General features: G+C 36.3%; 1 protein-coding gene across 1 annotated transcript in view; it reads left to right on the top strand.

Moving 5' to 3' along the window:
• Window positions 1–4,792: 4,792 nt before the first annotated feature.
• The window catches only part of sh2d4ba (SH2 domain containing 4Ba), a 21,132-nt gene continuing 14,234 nt past the window's right edge, over window positions 4,793–11,690 (top strand). The window contains exons 1-4 of the mRNA XM_073835268.1: window positions 4,793–4,967; window positions 7,045–7,204; window positions 7,522–7,669; window positions 11,376–11,514. Of these exons, the coding sequence (XP_073691369.1) occupies window positions 4,793–4,967; window positions 7,045–7,204; window positions 7,522–7,669; window positions 11,376–11,514 (622 nt within the window). The remainder of the gene's footprint in view (window positions 4,968–7,044; window positions 7,205–7,521; window positions 7,670–11,375; window positions 11,515–11,690) is intronic.

Here is an 11,690-nt window from a genome sequence, read left to right as displayed (position 1 = left end):
AAGAGTTGCTGTAAGTTTAACAGTTTGTTTACAGCCTACATATAGCTTTTTTCTTGTCCCGAATATTTGAAATTCACAAATGTCATATTTTTCAGGGTAGATCATCATAATGACCAAACTTCTGTTGGTCACAGAAGTTTATTTTCTGCAATTATCCAAAAGCCTATTTGTTTTGTAGTAGAAGGAACCAGAGTGACGCTAACTTCCAGGATGGCCTACAAAAATGTGTTATCAGCAGCACTCTATAATAGAAAGTTAGAAGATTTTAAATTAGATTACAAAATGCAAAAAGATATGCTGACTTTTGCAAACAATATTCTTAGCCATCATTTTAGCCAAGCTAATAATGGGAATTTCATTAAACTTCTGAAGGAGACACAAGAGGGTATAGACATAAATCCCTGAGTCTAAGGGGTCTTACTTGAACTGAGAACTTCTGGTGCCAGTGGACCACAAGTCTACTAGCACTTGATCGATTTTGTCCACTCATGTCTGGTGATACACACACATACACATAAAACCTACATATGGTGTAACACACTCACCCACACATTCAGTTCTGCTAGTCCATATCTCATGTGTCATTACAGCTGAGAAAGGAGCTAAAACAATCTGTCTTGATGCCTGGGGCTTAAGCTTGCTGAGAGATAAATTGACTTTTTAAGAAGTACTGAAGAGGAAAGCGCTAGTGTGAGAGTCCAAACTTTTAGTTTTACCCACCAGTAAGTATCGGTACTGTTTTCAAGTTGTCTGCATTTATAACATTCATAAAGATGGAAAAAGTAGGCGAGTAGAAGTGTCACAGTACAGTTGAGGTCAAAAGTTTTCAGAATCTGCAAAATGTTAATTATTTTACCAAAATAAGAGGGATCATACAAAATGCATGTCATTGTTTATTTAGTACTGACCTGAATGAGATATTTCACATAAATTATGTTTACATATAGCCCACAAGAGAAAATAAGTGTTCAAAAGTTTACATCCCCTTGATTCTTAACACTGTGTTGTTACCTGAATGAAAATTTTGTTTAGTGATAGCTGTTCATAAGTTCTTTGTTTGTCCTGAACAGTTAAACTGCCTGCTGTTATTCAGAAAAATCCTTTATGTCCCACAAATTCTTTGGTTTTCCAGCATTTTTGTGTATTTGAATCCTTTCCAACAATGACTGTATGGTTTTGAGATCCATCATTTCACACTGAGGACAAGTGAGGGACTCATATGCAACTATTACAGCAGATTCAAACACTCACTGATGCTCCAGAAGGAAAAAACATGCATTAAGAGCCCTTAATGAAATTTTTTGAAAACTTTTGAATTTGAAGATCAGAGTAAATTTAACTTATTTTGTCTTCTGGGAAACATGTATCTATCTTCTGTAGCCTGTGAAGGGCAGTACTAAATTAAAAAAATATGATATTTAGGCAAAATAAGAAAAATGTAGAAATCTCCATTCTGTTCAAAAGTTTTCGCCCCCAGCTCTTAATGCATTGTGTGTGTTTTTTTTTTTTCTTCTGGAGCATCAGTGAGTGTTTGAACCTTTAATTGTTCAGGACAAACAAGGAACTCATAAACAACCATTCCTAAAAAAACAGCTGTGGATCATTTAGGTAACAACACAGTATTAAGAATCAAGAGGATGTAAACTTTTAAATGGGGTAATTTTTATAAATTCAACTATTATTTTTTCTTGTGGACTATATGTAAACATCTTTTATGTGAAATATCTTATTAAAGGTCACTAATAAATAACCAATAACCAGCATGTTGTATGATCCCTCTTATTTTGGTAAAATAATTAACATTTTGCAGATTCTAAAAGGGGGGTGAAAACTTTTGACCTCAACTGTATATGAATCAGTTTCATGACAGGCAAATTAGAAATATGCTTAAAGTTATATAAATACAGTTGAAATAGATTATTATTTTAAGAAATATCAAAGCAAAGTACTTGCATGAACATGCACAACTATTTAACATTCATCAGGGCTGTATGTAAAAAATAACTCAAGGCTTTTTTGAAAAGGAACAATAACCTTGACACAGAAAGATAAAGGACAGAGAGAGAAACAGAAAGAGAGTGAGAATTATGCACCATGTGGTTGTTTGTGGTGCCCAGCTGAGAACATTAAAACACTAAGAGACTATTCAAATACACCAACACACCTTTAGACATTTCCCCAGATGTAAAGATACATGCTCAAAGTCACAAGGATTTGCTTTAATCTGTGTTTAAGGTGATACTTCACACAGATATAATTAAAATTTACCGAATGAGCAACATAAAGATACAAATTAATAATTCATGCCAAACAAGACATATCAGCATAGTCAGCAGCATTAAATTAGCTTAAATAGTTTAAAGTATAATCCAAAGTCTCTTGCAAAGGCATTAGCAGTGTACCGCAGGAGGACAGGCTTAATGAAGAGAGCAATGGGCCCAGATGAACCCTAGATAGGACAACAGAGAGGTTTCTAATTACATTAGCAGTATCTCTCTTTCTCTGGGTGCGTGTGTCTATTTGTGTGCCGAGGTGAGAGAGCAAAAGAAAGAGAGCGAGAGATATCCAGTTGCATTATAGGTTGACAACAGCCCTTGTCCATTCACCTGTGGGACACTTATGACCTTCAGTGCACACCAGAGGCCCGTCACAACATAGATGCAACCACGCAAACCCTCATCATGGATCTGATGGGACGCTATACTGCATCACTGTATTCACTGGCAATCAGCTGGCTGTGCTCGACTCTTCAATGACACAGCGAGAAGCTCCATGCTGGCAGGACACAGAGGGATCTGAAGGAGCCAGAGCAGGTCAGTAAAATGAATAATGCAGAAAAAAAGAGTGACCTAGGAACACAGACAGCGGAGTGCTGACGAATGCTAGCTATTGATTTTCTGTGTAGAAAACAACTGTTGAAGAGTTTATGAGACATGTTTTTTTTTTTTTATACTTATATTAGGATATTGAGAAAACATTTGTATTCTGTTGCTGAATGAGCACTTTAAAAATACACCACTGTTCACAAGTTTGGAATCATATTTAGGAATTTGAAGAAAATTCCTATTTCTATTCAACCACAGTAACATTGGATTGATCAAAAAAAGTGGCAATTGTACAACACAGCTCTGTTAATATTACTATGTTAATATGTTACCCTGGACCATTTATTAATTATTTATTAAAGTAATTTAATAATGAATAAATAAGCTTTTTTATTGATGTATGGTTTGTTAGGATAGGACAATATTTGGCCGAGATACAACTATTTGAAAATCTGGAATCTGAGGGTGCAAATATAAAAAAAAGTTGCCCAAAGTCGTCCAAATTATGTTCTTAGCAATGCATATTATCAAAAAGTTAAGATTATTTATTTATGGTAGGAAATTTACCAAATATCTTTATGGAATATGATCTTCACTTAATAACCTAATAATTTTTGGCATAAAAAAAATACAGGTATTGTATTTCATAGTGTTTATTTTGATTGTTTTGTTTAGTGGGGCTTTAAAGTTATGGAAAAAAAGTTACAGAAACTCATTAGTCTGTTTTATTGAGAGAGGTTCTTACATACCCTACTATCTTGAAAGAAGAAAGGAAACTGGATCTAACCAGTATAAAACGGGAAGTGGATGGCCCAGATGTACAACAACAAGAGTACAAGCACATCAGAGTCCCTACTTTGAGAAACAGAGCCCTCACTGGAGCTCAGCTGGCAGCCTCATTGAACAGTACTCAACAAAGACCAGCTTCATCTGCTTTAGTGAAGACTCTGAGATACTGCCCCTTTGGTGAAAATACAACATTTGACGCTGGCAAATAAAAAGAAAAGGGCAGAATGAGCAAAAGAACATAAAGACCGGATGGTAAATGAATAGAAAAAAAGTGATATGGATGGGCAAGCTGTTCCAGAAACTGTTTGATCACAAGGTCTGTGAAAAGTGCCTTATTATAAGCCCATTACAAATATGTTAAAGGAATAGTTCACTTTCAGAACAAGAATTTACAGATAACGTACCCACCCCCTTGTCATCCAAGATGTTCATGTCTTTCTTCAGTCGTAAAGAAATTATGTTTTTGGAAGAAAACCATTTCAGGACTTCTCTCCATATAATGGACTTCTATGGTGCCCCCGAGTTTGAACTTCCTAAATGCAGTTAAAATGCATAAAATAACCCATCATTTTGCTAGATAAGATCCTTTTTTCCACGGCTGTGATCATTTAGAGCCCTTTGAAGCTGCATTTTGGAAGTTCAAACTCAGGGGCACCATAGAAGTCCATTATGTGGAGAGAAATCCTGAAATGTTTTACTCAAAAAACAATTTCTATACGACTGAAGAAAGACATGAACATCTTGGATGAATTTTTGTTCTGAAAGTGAACTACTCCTTTAAGTACTACACATAGTATTAAATAAAATGTAGTTTTATTGTAATATGAATCGATTTAGGGCAACACTGATTAACAATGTATCAATTTTTTAAAATTCATATATACTGTATACTGTATACAACCTGCAAACTGTTTTGCCACAACTACCTAAGAAATTCTTCTAAAACCAACACATAAAAGTCAATATAAATAAAGTGGGAACTGTGTTACTGTCTCAGGGCATTTGTTGTTGAAGACTCACTTACGACTTATAGGTGTAAAACGTTGGAACGTTGTACCAGGCGAGCATGCTGAAATGGTAGTTAACTCTTCACCCTGTTTGACTCAAAGAATTCTGCTCCAAATATATCTGGCAGTTCTCCCAGCGTGCTCCTGGAGAGGAGATTCTGGCAGTCCAGAATGATGCAACAGATCTTGAGAGACATGTTTGTAGACCCAGAGCTTCTGGCTGAACTAAATGAGGAGCAGAGGCAAATTCTTTTCTACAAAATACGTCAGGAGCAAGTGCGACGATGGACGGAGCACGAGAGCGGAGAGGAAAGCTGGGAAAGACCCCTGACTAAAGAGGGAAATGGTGAGTCCACCAAGGATACCTTTTCTAGGCCTTCAGGTAATCAGATTAAGTCTGGGTCCAAGCGCTCTATTAGATCCCAAGAGCAAACAACAAACGGTACTAATAAACACCTTTATATGCGTACTGAAAACTCAGTTGGCCAGAGGCCAATTCATTTTTAATGAATTGTTAAAGAAGTTCACTTCTAGAACAACAGTAAACAGATAATTTACTCACCCCCTTGTCATTCAAGATGTTCATGTGTTTCTTTCTTCAGTCTACAAGAATTTTTTTTTTTTTTTTTTTGAGAAAAACATTGCAGGATTTCTCTCTATATAGTGGACTTCTATGGTGCCCCCGAATTTGAACTTCCAAAATGCAGTTTAAATGGATCTTCAAAGGTCTCTAAACGATCTCAACTTAGAAGGGTCTTACCTAGCGAAATATCATTTTCTAAACAAATTGACAATTTATATACTTTTTAACCTCAAATGCTCATCTTGTCTAGCTCTGCATGAACTCTGTATTCCGGTTCAAGACAGATAGGGTATGGTAAAAATCTCCCATCTCATTTTCTCCTTCAACTTCAAAATCGCCCTACATCGCTGCAGAAGTACTGACCCAGTGTTTACAAAGTGAACATGCAAACAAGATCAAATGCTCTTTACAAAAAAAAAAGGTAAAACAGCGATGTAGGGCGAACTGTTGGAGAAGAACATGAGATGGGAGTTTTTCAACCAACCCAAACTGTCATGAATACCAAAATACACAGAGTTCACGCAGAGCTAGACAAGACAAGCATTTAAGATTAAAAAGTATATAAATTGTAATTTTTTTTTTTTTTGAAAATGGCATATCGTTTTGCTAGATAAGACCCTTTTTCCTTGGCTAGGATCGTCTGGAGCCCTTTGAAGCTGCATTTTGGAAGTTCAAACTCGCGGGCACCATAGAAGTCCACTGAATGGAGAGAAATCCTAAAATGATTTCCTCAAAAAACATTTCTTACCACTGAAGAAAGAAAGACATGAACATCTTGAATGAAAAGGGGGTGAGTAAATTATCTGTAAATTTTTGTTCTGGGAGTGAACTTCTCTATTAAGATACTGGTGTCTGAGACACCATGAGAAAACTTTTTAAAGCTTAGCTTAAAGGTGTGCTATAAATGAATAGTGCTCATAAACGGCTGTTGAGACCGTATTCTCAACTGAAACTGAGTAGAGGTTTGGACGCAGAAACAGTATTCAATACATCATGACTTAATAGGATATTTCACCAAACAATAACTGGTTTTCATTGACTTCCAAACATTCTTTTCCTATACTATGAAAGTCAACGAGGACCAGCAACTGTGTAACCTACATCTTTTGTGTTCAACAAAAAAAATAATTTCCTACAGGTTTGGAACAACTGGAGGGTGAGTAAATGACAACAGAATTGTAATTTTGGGGTGAACTATCCCTTTAAGCCAATAGTTTTGTTGTATTTTAACATTTAACGCTAATTTGTTTTGGACTGTGATGAGCTCAGTGATAAAATAAATCCAAGATGGTATATCAAAAATAGCAAAATATATATACTTTTCCATAATATGTCTGTATATGTATTTTTACCATCATTAGGGTTTTAGCTTAGCAACATGCTAACAGCAAACTAACAGCAAAACCTTTATTTGTACGTTGTAAACGATACAAAATAAAAATTCTGTTGTCAGTTACTCATGTTGTTTCAAAACCAATGAGAATTTTATTAATCTTCGGAACACAAAAGTCATCTTCGTAGACTTTCAATGTCCATCCATTGAAAGTTTACACAACTGAAACTTTGAAGCATCAAAAACAATCCAAGTCATCTAAAGACACATGATCGCTTTAACAAATTTAATTTAGGGCATGATTTTTTTACTTTAATCAATACATAGAGCTCATCAAATGCTGTAGGGTAAACATGGATGAGTCAAACTTTTGGTTGTGTGGACTTTTAATGGATGGATAAAAATGATACACAGAAAATACACAGACGACTTATGGGTTTGGAACGACATGAGGGTGAACTGTTTCTTTAAAAATATTAACTAGTCTGTCTTTATCACTGTCTTCAGAAAACAGAAAGAGTGTTCAGTGGCTGCAGGGCAGAGATGGAGAGGTGTGGGTCTGGATAATGGGAGACGCCCCTGGAGACAAACCATACGAGATGATTGTCAAAGAGCTGATGGAGGAAAGAGCCAGGCGACAGGCTCAGCTAGAAGCCCAGGAGCTGTGGTGAGGATTGTGAGCTGAACACCAAATCCATGATGTTTATCTGTATTTTTGACTAGATTAGAAACTTGTTTCATTTCCAAAATAAAAACATTAAATATGAAATCTTTTGCTAAAGAGATTTAATAATTGAGCATCATGCTTCAGGGTACCGCATGGAAAAATGTATTTTGTTTATGTATAAAAATCATGTCATTCTTCCAAATATGCCTAAGGAAGAAACAATACACAGGTGTAAAAGTTAAATCAGGTAGTTTTTAGGAATTTTCAAATCCAATTTTCTAAAAGATTTTCTACCTTATTTTCTGGCATTTTCCAAGGCGGAAGAAAGAAGAAGAGATAAAGCAAAAGTTCAGAGATGCCATCACAAAGGAAAAAGCACGCTTAGTTGCAGGAAAGTGGAAGGAAGAAGCAGAGGACAGGAAGGCAGCCAAACAGGAGGAGGAACGTATACGGGAGAAACTAAAGGTGATTGATCAACAAACCCCTCAAACTTCTAAGGGTGCTGCAAAATGAGAATGCACTAATTGGCCTCAGCATGACAAAAATGGTTGCCAGTGTTCCACAAGGATCCAAATCATCTGCTAGAAAGTTAGGGGACTAACTTAGCAGTGGGAGTCACAGAACAATCCAGGTGATCAATTACTTGTAGGAGACCTGCAATGATGTCCACCTTTAGGGCTTAACATTTGTTTGCTGGATGTTGTTTTCCACCGAACTCTCTGTAAATTATTTAGGTAAGTGTGCGGAATGGCTGCAGTATGTGGAGGTGGGCCCTCTGTACTTCTTTTCTCTCTACCTCCCTTTGAAAGACAGAGAACAATGAGGAAAACAACCAGGCAATCAATACTCAATCCGAAACCAACAGGAGGGCAACTTGCTGCATCAACGACAAAAACTAGGACCAAGTGCTTTTTTAGTTCTCCAAAACAGTCAATGTATGTGCTTTTGTTTTGTCATGTTAGTCGCTTCCCAGTTTGAGGCTAAATGAAATGGAAAATGTATTACACACAGCTGGAGCTGTTTTCGGTTGATGTTGTGAAAAGTAGAAGTCATGGTAAAACATAAAAGGGTCAATGACAAATGAGAGAGCACAGAAAAATAATTAGGAGCAATTAAAATGCATTTCAAGTTCTTAAATATGTACTTGTGTATTCATGTTAGAATTTTTAGCAAACTTCTATTCAAATCTAAGAAACATTATAAGTTTATACATTATATACAATAACATTTCCTTACATCTGTATGTAAGCAAACACCTTAAACTTTTAATAATGTTTTACATAGGGCTGCCCCCTAATAGTTGACTAACCGTTAGTCAACGAGAAGAGGCTTGGTCGACCAAAATTTTATTAGTCGCAGAAATAAAAGCCACAGGAACTGGCAAAGTCATGCAGTCTGTGACGGACAGATCGTTAACGGCTGCTTTATGTGGTAATACAGTACATCCAAATGCATCATTAATCGACCTCAAATATGGCTTTTTCATCTGAAATATGTAAGTAGTAGCACCTTTACATGGCAGCTCAATCTAATGTTAACATAGAAAAATGTGTGCTAACAAAGTGTGGAATCTGTAATGTAGTGCACTCACTGCATGACAGATGGAGGTGCCGTTGTGGTCACTTGCTCTAAAATACTCCATCATTTTGGGTCATACAGATAAGAGTAATACATCTTTCGAATCTGTAAAGACTCTTTTGTTTATTTGTGTGCACTCAGAACAACATAAAATTTGTGCTTTTGTAAAATAACAAAAGCAATCAGGATGCGCTTTCTTCCGTCTCGGTCTCTGTGAACTTGAGCATAAAACTTTGAAACTCTGTGTAAACTTGCCTTACAGACATGGAAAAAATATATCTATAGAAAGTGAAATGTCTACTTTTAAATGAACTAATTCAAATAGAAAACAAATATTCTCAAATTATGTAATCCGTATAAAACATGCATACAGGCACATCACTACTGCAGAGATGACAAGTCACCGACTGCATCTCTAAACCGAATACAAAAAGCACACTAGTTTGTCAATAAATGTTATTAATTAAAAGGGTAATGCAGCCTCCTTAGCTGTTTTTCCCTGACACATTCATAATCATTACTTCTGTCAGTCCGCTGTGGCACTTGAGTGCTTATTAGGCTATGTAGGCAATTAAAGGCTCATTATTATGATTTGTATTGTTTATTAAGAAACGTGTGACTAATAGTCAACTAATGCTTAAAATTAATGACTACTAGTCGACCAGAAAAATCTTTAGTCAAGGGCAGCCCTAGTTTTACAATATATTTTTTCCACGGGATTTGGCTACTTTAACACTGTTGCCGCATGTTGTTTTTCATGTCCACAGGTTGAAGTAACCCCAGTAACGTAAAATTTAGCCCCTGGAATGCTAACCCGGAGAACCCCACCAAAAAAAAAAAAAAGTGTATTTTACCCCCTCAAAACGCAATCGGGCTACTTTTGGACATTCTCGTTGACCGCATTACATAAAAAAGATATTTAAACATTAATAAGCAGTGAAAAACAGTTTTGTTGAATGACACTTTTTTTAATTTATGTCTCCTGAAGAAAGATCAAACTTTATTCCAATATTAATGCATTTTTGAAAATGCAACCTGATCTCATGATAAAAACGTATTTGTGGGAACTTTTTCACAAGACGCAAAATACGTACCAACATGTTTGTTTCATGACATAGTCGATGTGAAATGTCCCCAGAACAGATGAATGTACATATGGTACGTATTATGTGATGCTGTTTTTGTACAAGTCACCGCATTCCTGACTTGAAATGTTCGTTGAGTGGTGCTATAACTCTAATGCTCCGTGATGTTTTAAAATAATGTACTATCTGCACTAAACCTACCCGACAGTATGAACAAAAGTGAATGTGGTGTAAAAACGAAATTGCAAGCATGCCGTTTTAGCTTATTTTTCGATCTCTCATCTTTCAGCTTTTACCGTGAGTCATGTTTTTCATGGGATTCGTACCCAAGGACACTGAAACCTAAGTCCAAGCTTGTTAAGTCCAGAAAGAGAAACATATGGAGCTGTAATCATAACGGTGTTTGAAAACAATTACCAGTTTTCCACCTCTAGTGTTTATTTCTGTTGGAAACTGCAGTGATATGTACTTATTGGTACATTTTGCATCTTTCGGAAAGGTTCCACCACATACGTTTTCTTAATAAGATCAGGAAGAAATTATGTCATTGACCCAACATCTAGATGCATGGTACTTTAGAAAGTCAAAAACATGTCAACTTTTTAACAATGAGAATTTGTTTGGCTGTAGGAAAGTAAGGGCAGAAATAAATTAATCTTAAAGAGAAGATAAGATCCTAAAGGCACTCCAATGCTGCAAGATTAGATATTCAGAAACTGCAGTGATGGCATTATCTTTTCAAAGAGGAAGAAAAAGAAAATGGCAGAGCGTAGGAGGAGTCGGGGCAGACAAGTGTGGCGGCACGACCGTTTTTCAATATTCACACTGCAGATTCCCAAAGAGGCCTTGATGGTTAGCCATGATTTGCAGCCTGGTAATGAGACCTTCTAAAGAAACTTGTCAAATATTAAAGAGCTCATTTATCACAGCCTACATATCATCCCTCTTACTGGAAAGTGCTGAGTCATTAAACTTCCAAGTGTTTCTCTCACAATACTTCTTAAGAAATCTTTAAAAAGGCACAACGTAAGGAGAAGTGTGAAAAGAAAATGGTGGAACCTACGTTAGATGTGCTTCAATTATATGAGGAGACAGTTCATTATAAAGCGACTATGTCAGCAAACTCAAAGACAAAGATCTCCGTACTAAACCAAATGAACAGTACTTTCTGTAGCAAGTGTCGTGACCCCAGCTGCAAATGTCTTTTTGGACTCTAGTGGTCTAGACAAGGAGTGTCTGTTTTCAGATAACGCCTCATTGGTAATTACCTTATGCCAATAATTACATGGCTTAAGTATCTCAAACAACCACGCTGCCACATGTTAGTGTCCTAGAGGATTAATTATTCAACCAAATGATTTCCATTTCAACACAGCTAATGAGCCACTGGTGCTAATTCATTAGTGCTGCAAGAGCTAGAACAACATACTGAGGCTAAGTAAGGACTGAGGTGTATATGATTTGTCAAGACTCTTTATGTCACAAAAAATAGTGTTACTCTCACACAGAAACAAGAGGAAGAAGAGAGGCAAAGGGAAGAGGGGGAGATACGACGTGCAGAGGAAAAAAGAGCGAAGGAGCTATATATGTCCCTTGAGCAAGAACAAAAAAAGAGTGAACAACGTGACAAAGAGTGGGAGGAACAATGTGAGTGAAGATGTTACCCTTTTCATCTGTCAAACCAATTTTTATGTTTATTATGTATGTCTCTTCTTAACATCAACAAAAATCTCTTTAGCCTGTTTTGTAAATGTGAAAACAAAATGTTTAAAAACATAATCATAAAAATACCTGGTAATCTGATAAATATCAGTCATGTATGT

This window comes from Garra rufa, chromosome 2, assembly GCF_049309525.1.
Source record: "Garra rufa chromosome 2, GarRuf1.0, whole genome shotgun sequence".
Taxonomy (NCBI): domain Eukaryota; kingdom Metazoa; phylum Chordata; class Actinopteri; order Cypriniformes; family Cyprinidae; genus Garra; species Garra rufa.
The sequence above is the reverse complement of the archived record's forward strand: the minus strand, read 5'-3'. Positions and strand labels throughout refer to the sequence as shown.